The sequence below is a fragment of the Vipera berus genome, assembly GCF_964194415.1.
Source record: "Vipera berus genome assembly, chromosome: 1".
NCBI classification, from domain to species: domain Eukaryota; kingdom Metazoa; phylum Chordata; class Lepidosauria; order Squamata; family Viperidae; genus Vipera; species Vipera berus.
This window is the reverse complement of record NC_138202.1, coordinates 112,623,993-112,640,209: the sequence shown is the minus strand read 5'-3', so window position 1 is coordinate 112,640,209 and position 16,217 is coordinate 112,623,993. Positions and strand designations below refer to the sequence as shown.

General features: G+C 37.8%; 1 protein-coding gene across 9 annotated transcripts in view; it reads right to left on the bottom strand.

The window, feature by feature from the left end:
* PPP6R3 (protein phosphatase 6 regulatory subunit 3) overlaps window positions 1–16,217 on the bottom strand; it is a 73,204-nt gene that overhangs the window by 17,204 nt on the left and 39,783 nt on the right. For 7 of the 9 annotated variants that reach the window (XM_081313947.1, XM_081313948.1, XM_081313951.1 and 4 more), the window contains 9 exons: window positions 15,428–15,541; window positions 14,582–14,711; window positions 10,330–10,482; window positions 7,803–7,952; window positions 7,074–7,138; window positions 6,258–6,373; window positions 4,736–4,821; window positions 2,801–2,887; window positions 1,160–1,257 (listed from right to left, as the gene is read on the bottom strand). In XM_081313947.1, coding sequence (XP_081170073.1) covers window positions 1,160–1,257; window positions 2,801–2,887; window positions 4,736–4,821; window positions 6,258–6,373; window positions 7,074–7,138; window positions 7,803–7,952; window positions 10,330–10,482; window positions 14,582–14,711; window positions 15,428–15,541 — 999 coding nt within the window. The remainder of the gene's footprint in view (window positions 1–1,159; window positions 1,258–2,800; window positions 2,888–4,735; window positions 4,822–6,257; window positions 6,374–7,073; window positions 7,139–7,802; window positions 7,953–10,329; window positions 10,483–14,581; window positions 14,712–15,427; window positions 15,542–16,217) is intronic. The other 2 variants (XM_081313953.1, XM_081313954.1) reach the window with 2 other exon arrangements.

Sequence of the window (16,217 nt, the reverse complement as noted above, 5' to 3'; positions counted from 1 at the left end):
AATGGTCATGCTCAGATTGACAGAAATGTTTTCAAAATGAGAATTTTAATATGCCAAAATTCTGATGCAATATCTCTGGATCTGGGATACAGATTTTGATATATATTCTTGGAATGTGTGCAGTAATATTGCCAAAATTTTGATATAATATCTCTGGATCTGGGATACAGATTTTGATATATATTCTTGGAATGTGTGCAGTAATATTGACAGATTTCATAAATCCGGATTAAAACAGGGCACAGAATACTACCTAACCTAAATTACTGCATTTCAAATGCATAAGTAAAAAAAAAATACATAAAGTTGTTTCTTGCCCATCTCACACAACAGCTGCCATCATATGCATTTGGAAATCAATGCCTAGCTGTTTTTTTGATTTAACTTAATTTGTGAAAAGAACTGAATTTTCATAAACATCTTGTTAGTTATAGGTTAGCTGTGTGTATGAGCAATTGCTTATATGCAGCTTGAACTGTGTTTTTAAATATTTAATTGCCGGGAACTTTTAGCAGTCAATTTACCATTTTCATTATTGAAATATTGAAAGACTGAGAACTTGCCTGTATAATTTTTTCACAACAAATAAGCTAAATAAGAGATAGAAAAACATACCCAGCAAAGTTTAGAAAGTCATAATACTATATAATAGTTGGTGGTTGTTGAAAAGTTTATTTCAATTCAACTGAATTTATTACATAAGGAAAAGCAATTTTTTTTAGCTTGCAATCACTAATTTATTTTTATTTATTTATCACATGTATATAACTGCCCATCTCACGTGAAAGTGGTTCTGTCAGAACTGGTTCCAAAGATATGGGTCACATAGAATAATACATCCATTATGCTAACAGTCCCAAAGAAGATTTTCAAGCTAAGTCATGATATATCTCAATTTCTAGAACTTATCATGAAACTTAACAGAAAGAAACCCATAAAATGAACCTAAAGTTCTTATTGTTTTTTGTAAGAATCACAAAAAAAATTGCTTTATAAATTAATTTTACAAATTATAATGAGATTTCTTTTGGAGTATACACAAAGTATAAATATTTATGGAACAAAACTAAATAAACAGCATTTTACTGCTTTTAGGGGTACTAAAATGTGATACAAGACATGGAAAACAAAAGAATTTTTAAAATAGGACTGTACTTACTTGCCGATGTCATCTTGATCAGCAAACTTCTCATCGTTGAAGCCAAACTGGTCAATAAAATTGGACGTCATTTGTTGCATCTGATAATCAGAAAAGGCCTGGCAATCCCAGGACCAACGACAGTGATATAATGATTCTAATAATAGTCTAAATACTACTTGCCCAATTTGCTCCAGAACTAATACTTTCATTAAATTGCAAATACATGTCATATGTGCGCACATGCACATACTTACATATATACATTGATACATACACCACCTATGGATAGGGCTGTTTTGTTATTATCACATGTATGTAATTTGGGAGTTTGGGGGTGGTGGTGACTATTTTATAACTGAGTACTAAAATTATAGTGGAATGGCACCACCCTCAATCTAACTAATAGATATAGAGGAGTTTCATGTTTTGTTTTGTTTTAGATGGAATATACCTAGTAACAAGAGTATTACTATTACTTTAAAAACCCCTATCTTTTAAGACTAATCCTACTATAATATTTGGTAAAATATAAAAGTTGTGGAGAAAAAGAAGTTTCTTCTAGAATTACACTTAAAGTGAATCTCTTGCATCTTCCCAGTACCTAAAGTTTTCCAACTTCCTATTTAAGGATACAGCCAGAGATAAGTGACTGTATCCCCCATACCAAAATCAGGGGGTGATGTGAAACTCATCACTGCCTAAAGCTCATTCAACACCTTTTCCATGTGTTTTCATGCATAAAACAAACACCTTTCTTTTCTTTTTTTTTTAGATTTTGCTTTTCTGAACTAGGCAATTTGATGGTTTTGACTATTCCACTGGATTATACATATGAGCTTCTTCCAGACAATGAGTAGTTTTTAATATGAAATTGAACCCTAAGGGACTATTAGAGAATCTACTGTAATCAATAATTTTGTAGATCAGGGTTTTATGATTATGTGAGTATTTATATTGCTTTCTATTCCATGAGAAGGCAGACTATGGGTACTCTGCTATCCCATAAAAGAGAGCATAGAATTCAGCACTGAGATACTATCGACTCTAAAAGAGGTCTTCATTCCAACAGAAGAAAATATATGTAGTTCAGAGTCCTTGGTGCTCTCCGAGTTGTTTGCTTGCATGTGTTTCATTAACCCAAACCCCACACTCACTAGCCTTAATGATGTTAGCAAGTCAAGTAACGAAATGCCTGCAATAACCAAGGTCTCTTAGAGCACCAATGTCTGCACAGGGATCTTAACTGACAGAAATCAATAGGAAAACCATACACAGATATAAGTAGTGTTCATGCTATTCTCCAAGTTACACTTTTAGAAATATGTTCTCAAATGTCTAACTTGATTACAAGAAACAGGAGGACAGTCTTGGTTGTAAAAAGTTGTTTGGACAATGGAAAAGGTTGACACATAATGTAGTCAGTTTTTCTTTGCTTGTGTTATCAGAGGCTGGACAGGTCATCTCATGAATCCTGCACTTGGCAGGATTTGGATTAGATAATGCCTAAGGTCGCTTCCAACTCTCCAGTCTATGAAATTTGTTTATCATCTTAAATATGGTAACTTCTTACTCAACTGCAACATCTGAAAGTGAATACCTTATCAGGAGCTTTTAGCAAAATAACATAGGCAAGGAGTATAGCTTAAGAGTTTAACTCACTTCTTGCAGTGAAGAATCTTGTGAAAAACCAGTTTCTTTAAAATCAATTTCATCATCGCTGGACGAATGAATGTGACAAGTAGTAACCTAGGAGAAAGGTAAGGAATTCATGTTTAAAAAGTTCTGAATAAATACCAGCCACAAAAATCCGTACTAGTTGTCCTAGGCTTACAATCGTTCATTTAATGGTGGTTTGAAGTTACAACAGTCTTGTAAAAGGTGATTTATGCATTGTCCTCAAAGTTACGACCATTGCACCAACCCCATGGTCATGTGATTGCAGTTCAGGTGCTTGGCAACTGGCTGAAATTTATGATGGTTGCAGCATCTTGTAGTCACGCAATTATGATTCATGACCTTCCCAGCTGGCTTCTGACAAACAAAGTCAATTGGGGCAGCCAAATTTGCTTAACGATTACATCATTCACTTGTGATTTGCTTAACAATCCCAGTAAAATGGTGGCTAAGTCATGTCCGATCAAGTGATGACTTGCTTAATGACTGCATCACTTAACAACAGAAATTCTGGTCCCAATTTGAGGTCGTAAGTTGAGGACTACCTTTATAGTAATAAAACTGGGGGGGGGAAGAGAGAGAGAAAGCAAGTATTCCACTATGTAGAAGAATTAATTGAAACATATCCTCGCTCTAGCTAACTTGGGATTCAATTGATAAAAACCTCCCTGGAAGACAGGCTTGAAAGGGTTACAATCTGCCGTATCTATGAAATGATTGCTAAAACAGGATACTTTTAATTTTTAGAATTATTTTCTATATATGGTTGTAAAAGTATTTTGTTTTGGACACTTGCTCAAAAATAAAGTCCACTTTAAAGCTAGTCGTTACAGACACCACAATTATTGGGCAGATTATAAATATTACCACGTTCAAGATAACAGAATAGCAGAACTGGAAGGGACCTTGCAGGTCTTCTAGTTCAAACCCCTGCCTGACTGAGTAGGAGGCCCTATTCCATTTCTGACAGACGGCTGTCGAATCCCTCTTAAAAACCTCCAGTGATGGAGCACCCACAACGTCTGGAAGCAAGCCAGTCCACTGGTTAAGAACAAGCTAACAATTAAATGAAACTCAGATTTCCAAATAGAGTTATAGTACTAAATCAATATATTCCAGTTACTTCTTGCTATAGTTTCCTATCTTTGTGCACAACTATACAGAAAAATAGTTGGCAGCAATGTTCTGTGCAAGAAGAGATACTTCTCTGCTAGCTCAAGCCATCTCTGGATCCAGAACCAGCAAAAAGCTAGTGGAGGAACACACAGGAAATAGCGACCTAATTAGCATTTGACAAAAGAACAAAGAACAATAGATCTTTAAGTGGAGGAAAGGGGTTAATGTGTTAAATTCTTCCCTTCAAAAGTATTTGTACTACCCCTGCTTTTACAACAAAACATTATACCTGCAGGGAAGCTTTATTTAATGTACATTGACCAAAATACCTGAACAATCATATTAACAACTGAAATGTATCTCACGTAGCTCAGAGTACAATGGTAAGGAGATTAAAAAAGAGACTAGGATTAGAACTGGCACTCTGGATAAAAAGACTTAAAAAGTTAATGAACCCAAGAGAAAAAAGTTAGGTTATGAAACTGTAACTATTTTTGTAAACAAAAACAGGAAGTGGCCAGTAACTCAGAAGCAAGGAACCAAGGCCTCAGCACCAACGAAAACCTGAATTAACAGAGTACAGAAAAAGTGAAAATTTGAATTCTGACTAATAAAGAGGGAAATGGGAATCAGTAATTTTGGACTGATTCGTATCAGCAAAATGTAGCTGTGATATTTTAAATCTGGCATAAAATTACATAATGAGTTAACTATTTGTATGATTGTTACACGTTGTTTTCATTTTGTAACGCAAAATTTACAGTTAATAGCAGTAACTTCTCAAATGCCATTTAGAAAACCTACTAAGTCCACTGTGTTTCTCTTGTTGGTTTCGCTTAAAGCGTTTGTGCAGAAAGATTCCCATCGCTCCCTGACTTCATCTGGAAGTTCTAGAAAGTCCAAAAAGGAAAAAAATGCAATATCAAGAATGCAGATTGTCATCATTCCAGGTACTGTAGATTATTTTATATGTGGTTTTGAATTTTACTAGTGCAGATTATTAAAAATATACACATTTATTTCCCAAGGTAATTAGGAAACTGCTACATTGCATTTGCTATTTGTATACAATAGTATGCAAGATTTTAAATTTCAAGCTATAACTCCAGGAGAGAAATTCTTCTGTGACTATTTCTGTACCTGAACTTGAATTTTCATTCATTGTTCCCACAATACCATTCTTACAATTGGTACCTTGGTAGAGATATGATTTAATGCATCATTATGTTATCTTCAAAAACTGATTGACTGATTTGTTCAGCTAGACATCACCTTCCTTAATATGTAGAAAATTAATCAACTGGCCAACCAAACAGTTCCCAAAATTAGGTGGCAACTTGTTTTGCTTGTTTCACCAAAATCATTATTAAATCATTATTTAATTTTTATCCAGACTTCCTTGAAAAGCTGAAATAAAAGATTTTTTCCAGCATAATGTGCTTTTCATTAACTTTGTTTAATAAATGGCATAACTGGCAGGGCCATGGACAGCTTCTGAACTTTTTTCATCATAAATCAATGGTAAAGAACCGGTCAATCTTAAAACAAATAAAGGCTTATTGGAACACTTCTGGATGCGTGCTGGAGGTATGCATTTCCTCTTTTTCAAGACACGTTTGTGTTTTCTCATGTGCATTGGAAATTTGTCTCTTGTTCAGAGATTCACAGCTCTATGTCACATTGGAAGTTTGGTGTAGTGGTTAAAGTATCAGGCTTAAAAAAACAACAGACTGTTGAGTTTTAGTCTCACCTTAAGTACAAAGCCAGCTATGTGACCTTGAGCCAGCTTTCAGCCCCAGGAAGCAGGCAATGGCAAACACTTCCAAAATAATGCCAAAAAAACTGCAGGGACTAGTCCAAGCCGGCACCAAAATAAATAAATAAATAAATAAACCCTGTATGATCTGAATTAATTATTCATCTTTCACAAGAAAATGTAACCTCTGCAAGTGTTCAAAAATCAAGCAAGGCAGAGGACACATGAAAAACATCTTCTATTTTTGGCTTTTTTTGTGTTAAACAAAAACTCCTGAGAAGGAATTTTAAATATCTTCATCTAAAATCTGTTACAACACATCATGCAACTATTAGCTGAAACATGTCTTTATATTATTAATCTAGAACCACTGAGAGAGTAAAAATCAAATTCTGGTTTTTGCTAAGTTCTCACGCATAGAAGTAAAATACCTCAGATCCTATGAACTCTTAGAAAGGACATGGGGGGGGGAGGAGATAGCAGATACAGAAAAACCGATGGTAAAAGGAGTCTATGAAAATGTGAATTCCACTTGCACAAGACTCAGTAAGCAAAAGTACAATGGATTACCTTTAATAAGTTGCTGCACCAGTGTACAATTTGGCCCTTTATCAGTACTGTGCACAATGCAATTTGCTATTCTTGTTAAGTGACCCATATAGCCATAGCGTCTTCCTCCTTCAGCTCTGCAAGAGGTAAGTTATTCAATCAGAAAAATTAGTTGATTATGGGATTTTCATTTTATACTTGTAAAAAATGGAACAAAAACAAAGGCTGATCCAAGCAGGATAGAATAGAATAATAGGTCAAAGACCTAGCAACTGCACACCAAACTTCCATTAGCTTTAACTTTGGTTATTATTTATTTTGGTAGCCTGCAGCACTATGTTGCTTAATTTATGATTTAGTCTACTGCGAAAATCTAAAATATGTGTGAATTCAGTAAGAAATCCAAATATATTATGCAAAACCTGGAATTACAATAAAATATGACACCTTAATCCTCCACATAAAAACCTTGTGCATTCTTAAACAACTATTTAAACAGCATTCTGCATTAAAACATATTCTTCCTGTTTCAATATACATTTCTTCTATAAGTAGATTATAATTATATATGGGAAAGATGGCCAAAACATAGAGACAAAAGTTCACAAAAGTTGAGTGTTTAATTAAAGCAAATATAATAAATAGTGCAAACAAGGAGAATCAACGTTCTCTCTTCCTCATGGAGTGACCTCATAACCTGAAGAGTCACAGGAAAAAGAAATATATGAAATTCAGAATTTATATAAAATTGCTAATTATAGTTAGTATATAAATTAATCTATGTTACTCACATTGAATCTTAAAAGTACATAATTAGAAAAGTTTCTGATTACTCACTGTTTCTTTTCATTCATATCCCATGCTTCAAGTATTCGTTCTATTAAATGGCACTTAAGGAAAAGCTATGAAGAAAAGAAATATACTTAGGTTTCACAGACGAAATTAAAAAAAACTTAATAAAAAGAACTATTTATCACATCAGTGAATGGCTAGCCAAACTCTACAATGCAAAAAGCACTATTTTTTAACAGATAGATGTGTGTGTATGTGTGTCTGTATGTATACACACACACAGAGTCTTTCTCTCTTTCAACCCAGCCATTTGATTTTCAATGTTTTATGGAAAGAATAAATATTAGATTCAAATTAACTATATGCTGCAATTATATTATGTATTCTATAAAGTGACTGCTTAATTGTTTACAGTTTTAAGGGGAGACAGAGATTTCTTGGGCAAATCATCTTTATGTAGCCTGATAGCAAGAACCAGATGCAGTATTTATGAATTGGAAATAATCAGCAAGGATACTTCTTGCATTTCTGCTTCCATCCTTGCTATAAAACCTCTGTTAAAAAACAGAGGTACATGAATTCTGGAGTGGAGAGGTTATTATGCAGTACAATCCTATTAAAATATAATGCTAGCATGTGTTTCATTATCCCGCCACTCACTTATTATAGTTGTAGTTCTCAAAGATAATTGAAATTATTATTCAATTAGAAAACGTAATACCACAACAACTAAAGTGCAGCAAAGTTGAAGAACAAAACAAGAAAATGTCTTACGTGTTTCAGCAAAAGGTTGCCTCTAGTGGGATCTGTATCTGAGACTGTACCATTTTCTGTGCTTTCAAAAGGACTTGCAAGAATCAGTGCAACACAAATTTCTACTTGAGTATGCAAAAAATTGTTCCATGTGTATTTAAAAAACATGTCCTGTAGGAGAAAAAGAAACAGGAATCAGAACTACCCATACAACTTATTAAACATATTTGGATTTTTCCCCCCCCCACTGATAAAGTGATTTTAAAAATGTTCTTCCTCATTTAGAAAACTCTCAGGTACTCTTTAGATTAATGAAGGAAGCTGAATTCAAGTTTGCAAGGAGCAGCAACAAAAATCCTAACCATCCTTTTCGTCAGAATTTCTTTTACATAAGTATTATGGTATCTTTTCAGTATTTCTCATCTCCATGTATGTGTGTGGCTCTTCACCAATGTTGATTAAATGACGTGGTATATTGGGTATGAATGTTTGCACTACATACATCAGCTGTGCAGCAGTCAGTTGGTTAGAGCAGAGGTCCCCAACCTTTTGGGCACCAGGGACCGGTTCCACGGAGAGAGGTTTTTCCACAGACCAGAGGGGGCGTGGTTTTGTGTGCTGCATCCTGCGTATGGGGCTTTGCTTGGTTTTTTGGCCCGGTTGCTGGCATGCCATGGCCCGGTACTGGTCCATGGACCAGGGTTGGGGCCCCCAGGGTTAGAGCAATGGGGAAGGGAGACTTGAAGTACTTTTGAGTCAAGGTTTCTGGATAATGAACCATTGGGTGGGGCTAACAACTCACAGAAAAGCAACAAGTTCTAATATTTTAGTTATTGTTAGCTGCTCTAAATTGGCAAAAACATATAAACGGAGGAAAATAATAGCAATCGTCAGTATGGGCAGACAAACATCTGCCTAAACTACACCCCAAACTTAACAACTGCTGATAAGAAAGACAAAAAAGACTGGATAGTGGAAACTGCAATACGTGGAGACAGCACAACAGAAGAGAAAGGACTGGAGATAATCGCAAAGACCTGCAAATAGAATGATTGTGGCAGAAGACAGCAAAGATAGTACCAATCGTAATAGGTTCCTTCAGTACAATTCCAAAATACATGGAGCACCATTGAATACCATCAGCATTGACAAAATCACCATCAGTCAATTGCAAATGGCAGCTTAACTTGGAACAGGACATCCTGTGAAGATACCTTAACATTATTAAACAGCATCCGCCTCTTCCAGGTCTTTGGGAAGGACTTCATAGCTAGACAAAAATGCAAAATCCAGTCTAAATATCTGGCTGACTGTGCAACCAATCGTAATAATAAGTGTGCCATGTGATCTCATATATATACTCAATACTCGATTTATGGAAGCAGCGTCTCTAAGGAGTCTTTAGAAAGAGAAGGCATGGCAATTTTTGTGAGTGGGGATTTCTGTATCTTCAGTGGAATACAATAGCTGGATGAAAACCAGATTCAGCTAATTCTAGAGAAGCCCACCCTATGCAGCTGTAAGCATCTACTAACAAAAATGTTAGTACTGTTTCCAAAAGCTGATCACGTGTCAATTAAATGCCGTTTTTTATTCCATTTCATATGAAACAATAAGATGTACAGGATATGCATAGTCCTTCAATTATGATGATTTTGTGGCCAATCAGTACACCCATGAGTTGCTTCTAGATCCATACTTTTCCAGAGAGCCTGCTGTGGGACTTTTAAGTTTTGTTTTTTTTAAAAAACCTGGTTATCCTTATTTCCTGCAACCAGTGCTTTTTTTGTAAAAGAAAAAGGTGCTGGAACTCACACGTCATACAACCCGCCTTGCCCTACCCTACAAGGTTCCATCCAAAAAAGGTGCCGGAACTCCGTCCTGAGCGTTCTATGAGAAAAAAAGCCCTGCCTGCAACTATACTTGAATAATAACAAGAGATTACATTCTCTGAACAAAAATGCACATTGCAGAAAATACTACGATTGCATCTTCTAATCTGAAATGCAATCATGGAAGTGCAAAATTGTTCGGTATCGATTTAACTTTATCTTTTCAATTATTTTTGAGTCAATTCTCATCAAAGTTAATGTTTTAGATAAAAGAAAATACCCCAATTTTCCCTGCACTGCAGTGAATAGGTTTAATATAATACATGGTTACTGTTGTATCTCCCCCATGAGTTACATATAGGTAATCCCTGATTGCAGGGACACTGTGAAGACTGTAGGTTTGAGAACCATCATAGGTACATTCAGCATGGTCATAAGTTTGAGCGGTCACTGAAGGAGAGTGGTTAATCAAGGGCCACCAGTAATCAAGCTGGATTGGGGCGGGGGGGGGGGGTTTGAGCCTGGAGGCTATTTGGTCTGGCCACTTGGAGTAAAAAGTATTTCTGTTTTTATCTTTGTTTTAGTAGATTGTTGTGAGCGTCCTAGAACATTATATGCAGTAGGCAGCCACATAAACCCTGTAAGTAACTTAAGTAAGAAAGAAAGAAATAAGTAAGTAAGTAAGTAAGTAAATCTAAATATATGTATTTTCTTACCAGTATAACTCCTATGCTGTTGAGCTCTATCAGTTCCTGGTTGACATTGTTTGTATTTGTCTGCAGAAGGCTGGATATTAACCTAATCACATTTAACCTGGTATTCCCTACAGGTGGATCCAGTACACCCCACGTTGTCTTCATAACACTTTTCTATGCAAAAAAAGAGAACGTAACCTTTAAAATAGAATTCCACTTTCTGAAGAAATAGGCATAACAGGAATAAGTTAAGCACAAGGCCTGTGCAGTTTTATTCGAAGGGTTATTTTCCATAATTTTATGTTCTGGAATACTGAAAACATTTAAGTGGATGTTAGGTTTTATTGGTAAACTATCCACAACAAAAAGCTCTCCAGAAACAGACATGTCTCCAACAAGATTAGAAGCATGAGAGTCAGGATCGAAGAAGCAGTGGCGTATTGCACCAGCTGATAAAACCAATTCATAATCTGAGAAAACTGCTGAATTTCCAGACCAGGAACTGCATCACTGAACAAATCTACTCAAGGACAGAAATCTTCAGGGCAGATCTTTTAGAAAGCTCATTTATCAAGTGATTTCCTCAGTGCTATTGGCTTGGTGTGTGTATATGTGTTCCTTCAAGTCAGATTTTGACTCCTGACAACTGCGTGGGCAAACCTTTGCAGTTTCCTGACAATGTCTTTGGGAAGTAGTTTGCCACCGCTGTTTCCTACAGCTGAGAGAGGGCGACTGGCCCAAGATCCCCCAGCCGGCTTTCTGCTCATGTTTGTTGCCGAGTGTCTTATTCACTATACCACAGTGGCTCCCAATGTGGTGTAGAGCTGTAAAGTTCTCATTAAGAGACAAAAAGTTCAAATGCACATGAGAAAACACAAACGTGTCTCCTGGAAATTTCTGAAGCCTGGCAAAAGCTTTGGAAAACCAGGGAGCTGTAAGAATCTTTGAGACCGGCAGCTCAAAGAGCTAGTTCTTCAAAGAGTGGCTTACAAATGGGATAAACAACTGCAGCAACACCTGACGATGCTTACGGGAATCTGAAACATGACCTTCCCCAAGGCAGAAGAGAGAAAAGTGCCTGTCCACACACACACCAGCACCCCTGGAGTAGCACCTTCCTTTGGCCTAAGCCAGGGGTCGGCAACCTGAAAAAGGAAAAGAGCCACTGGGAACAGGTTCCATCACACATAAAAAAAGTGGGAGCTGCGTGCGTGTGTCCATGCATGCGCATGCGCAAAAAAGATTTTGCGCATGCACAAAACGGTTTTCTTGCGCATGCGCGGATGCGCGCAGTTGCCATTTTTTTAATGTGTCATGGAACCGGTTCCCGGTTGCGCGACGGCGACGGCCCGTTTGCAGAGCTACCGCCTTCGGCAGCCTGCAAACGTGCCACGACAGCTTTCCCAAAGAGCGGCGCCGCTGCCCGTTCGCGCGGAGGTGCGCGCGCACCTTTCCAAAGGTTTGGGGAGGTGAACGCGCACCTCTCGGAATGGGCAGCGGCGCCGCTTGTTGGGAAAGCTGCCGCGGCCCGTTTGCAGAGCTGCCACTTTCGGCAGCCTGCAAACGTGCCACGGCAGCTTTCCCAAAGAGCGGCGCCGCTGCCCGTTCGCGCAGAGGTGTGCGTGCACCTCTCCAAAGGTTTGGGGAGGTGCGCGCGCACCTCCGCCCATTCGGAGAGGTGCACGTGCACCTCTCCAAACGGGCGGTGCCACTCTCCATTTGGAGAGGTGCGCGCGCACCACTGCCCGTTCGAAGAGGTGCGTGCGCACTGGGCGGCTGGGAGCTGCAGGAGACGGCTCAAAGAGCTGCATGCGGCTCCAGAGCCGCGGGTTGCCGACCCGTGGCCTAAGCCAAAATGTTTAGAAAAATAGAAACAAAGTTTTGTTTAAACAGGGAAACTAAAGTAATACAACAGAAAAGAAGAAAAAAGAAGCACACTAAGACAATGTACTATGATTGTCACAGATAAAACTGAGCAGCAGGTTCAGCATGAGTTGCATCTAATCACGTTAAGAGACTTAAAATCTTTTAAGTTCGATAAGATTCTGAAGTATTAAATCATGCACAGACTTTTAATCCTGAGAGTCCTTAGAACCGGTTTTGTCTGATAGTTAAGATTTTAGAGCTATTTTCTTCTGAAGTACAGAAAATGCTGTGATATCACTGCACTCAACTGACGCTCAAACCGTTGCTGCGCTTGGATACTGCCCTTCCTTCCCCCAATCTACTTATAATTCGCCATTAGCAATGAGCCCTACGAATATTACCCTCATATCCAAACCTGGTGGAAAAATGATCCTCCTCCTGTCAAATATAATCACTTGGAAAGAGGATTCTCCCCACCAAACCTGGCCAAGATACTTTATTGAGCACTTACTCTCTCTTTTTAACAGCTATAACTCACAGAAGATAGGACTACCTAATAAAGGAAATAATTCTCTTTCTGCTCCTGTTTTTCTAGCTGCTGTCATTCCTATATCATCTTTGTTGAAACACATTATTCTGGAAATATTTGGATATTGGTATAGGACCTGCATCACACATTGAATATTTTATTGACAGCTGGACATGCTCCTTTCACCCATATCACTGAATAATCTACACCAGCGGTTGCCTCTCAGCTTCAGTCAGTCAGTTATAACAATGCACCTTATCCGCCTGTATCAATTAACTAAAGATTTTGGCTCTAGCTCTGCTACTGTCTTCCCTCTCCTCGCTTGTCCACTGGCCATAACACCATCAGAGTTAAGGGTAAAACCTAACATTAATGCAGTTGAGAAAAATCTGGTAAGACTAATGCTTTTTTTTTGAGCTTATGATGATCCAGACGACGATTATGAAAGCCTAATTCATAGGCTCACCCAGCACCACTTTCTGGCTTTCTTATCATTCATCAATCTAGCGTTTAACTCTAGAAATCACAGGCAAAACCTAAATATAACCAAGACATTTATGCTGGCAAGGTAATTAAAGAAAAGAGGGAGCCCTAATAATTAATTTTTTACTTGTTCAGTCATATTCTGTCCTGTTTCAGCTAACACCAGTTCCTCCATTTTGTGAAGTGCAGCCAGTCTGAATGAGGCCATGGTGCAGAGAAGTAAAAGAAGTTTGCACTTCCTGTTCTTTCCGTATCTTCCTAGCTACAATCACACTAAGTGTAGGAGTACTTATTTATTTTAGTTGTTTTCAATCCTGTTAAGATATCCAAAATGAAGTGTAAGTGCAATATTTAAAAGGTTGTGAAAAAACAAATAAGACTGACAAAAAATGAGCTGGGATGGGGAACAGTCCTTACCCTGTTCCTCTAGCCATTCTTCACGTTCAAACTACTTTTGAATTTCAACATCCTGTTATGGAACTTTATGGTGCCAATATCTGAGTTTGGCAGATCTTTCAAATATCAGAAAGGAAGATAGCACACATGGAGGAAGGTGAAATGGAATCAATCCTCAACTAATTTCTTCCAGCTGCTCTCTCCCACGCTTGGAAGACGTGAAGATCTCTCAGGGAAGTCAAAGAAAAGGAATAGCTACAAGTCGCGATTCTTTACAAAAATATATTTCATAGCGCACGCACGCACACCAAAATGCTAATAGTTCCATCTGTACCTCCTCACTTTACTTAAATTCACAGCCCTAAAACAAATCTAAGGAAAACAAACATAGACTAGCTGCCCAGGTGATACATATTCAGATCTGCTGGATAGCTTCTGAGAAAACCTGAGCTTTTGTTATATAAGGTAAAGGTAAAGGTTCCCCCGCACATGCGTGCTAGTTGTTTCCGACTCTAGGGGCCGGTGCTCATCTCCGTTTCAAAGCTGAAGAGCCAGCGCTTGTCCGAGGACGTCTCCGTGGTCATGTGGCCGGCATGACTAGACGCCAAAGGCGCATGGAACGCTGTTACCTTCCCACCGTAGTGGTCCCTATTTTTCTACTTGCATTTTTACGTGCTTTCGAACTGCTAGGTTGGCAGAAGCTGGGATGAGTAACAGGCGCTCACTCTGTTACGCGGCACTCGGGATTCGACCCGCCAAACTGCCGACCTTCTGATCGACAAGCTCAGCGTCCTAACCCACTGAGCCACCTTTTGTTATATGAACATAGCTAAAATACCACCAGTAATCTGAATCAGGATCATGTTGAAAGCTAAGCCAAAATGTCAACCTACAGAAGGGATTCACTTTCAGATTAAGCAAGATGACACACATATTCTTGCTCCTGAAGTCACAAAAACTGAATCAATCTATTTTCACTGAGTTGGGGGTTTTCCTTACTTTGGGGGGTTCCAGGAGCAGTTCGTGGAAAGATGCAAGTCGTGCTTTTATGGCTTCTAATACACTTTTATTGACCGAGTATGTTGAGTGGCTCATACCTGGAGGGCAAATCTCTATGTGACCTTCAAATCTGTAACACGTACATAAAAAGAAAAATGTTTGCCTGTTAATACAGCAAGCAAGGCTACTGAAATATTAATTCTGCTACCATCAGCATTATCAAGCATAAGTGTTTTCAACTGCAAATTCAAATAATCTTTTCATCTACAGAAAATAACTACTCACTACAACGTAAGAACTGTTCAATCTTTTCTAGAGACCCAAAGGAATATTTCAGACAATGAAGCTGAAAGCTTTATTGCGTTATATAAAGTGTTTATTGGCTATTCCAAAGAGTTGGTTAATGCTTAACATAATTCATATTTTCAGCAATGTATTCCACTCTTGATTAATTAGTTACATTGTCATGGAAGAAGTGTACATTAATATTAGTTTGAAAATATGTATGGCAACTTGCATATAACAGGCTCGCTACCATAAAGCACTGCTGTATTATGAACAAGAAATCTGTGGCTGTATTCAAAATAACTGGCTCAGTACCAGGATGAACAGAAGACCTGTTATCACTATCAATGCGAACTTCAGATTTTACTTGTTCATTCCCTTCTGATAGCTGGAATCGAAAGATCAGATAAAAATTATCAGAAAAATATTGATTCAGAATATGTCCATGTACATAAGAGTATATCACTGTATCTGAGAAAAGATAAGCAAATATAACCATAACCTACTAGCTACTAAAAATTGTTAAGAGTATCATTAGGTAAAGATAAAAAATTAACTTACGTTGGCCGTCTGGTTTCCAGTAAAGTCAGTAATATCTGAATTGCACTGACTATTGCAGATTCGTTTTTCTCTTTATTAAAAATATTTGATAGCAGCTGTTCTATAATTTCTTGTCTATAATAAAAGGATAATGCCTGAAATATACCTTTCAGTACGTAGATAGTTTCAAAGAAAATCTTTGCAATTTATTTTGAAAAGCTCTTTATACAAAATCTAGGCAATTATCCTTACGTCAAATCTAATTCTTATAGTTGCAGGAGAAAGTTTTGTAGATCTGGGTTCTTACTTTTGTGGTATAAACAGTCCTCGACTTATGACCACAACCGGGATCAGGACTTCCATCGCTAAGTGAGGTGGTTGTTAAGTGAGTTGCACCCAATATTATGACATTTTTGGCTGCACTCGTTAAGCAAATCACTGCAGTTGTTAAGTGAATTACACAGTTGTTAAGTGAATCTAGCTTCCTCCATTGACTTTGCTTGTCAGAAGACAGCTAGGAAAGTCACAAATGGTGTTCGTATCAGCTGGGGGTGGGTGGGTGGGTTGCAATCATCAAAAATAAACGTCAGTTGCCAAGTACCAGAATTTTGAACATGGGGATGCTGAGATGATTGTAAGTGTGAAGACCAGTTGTAAGTCACTTTTTTCAACGTCATTGTAACTTTGAATGGTCACTAAACAAGTGGTTGTAAGTTGGACTACCTGTACTTTGATATATAAACAAGACAATTTAAGCCTATATTAACAGTGTGTCCAGGCAACCAAATCCTTTTTCTACATCTCTAAATGT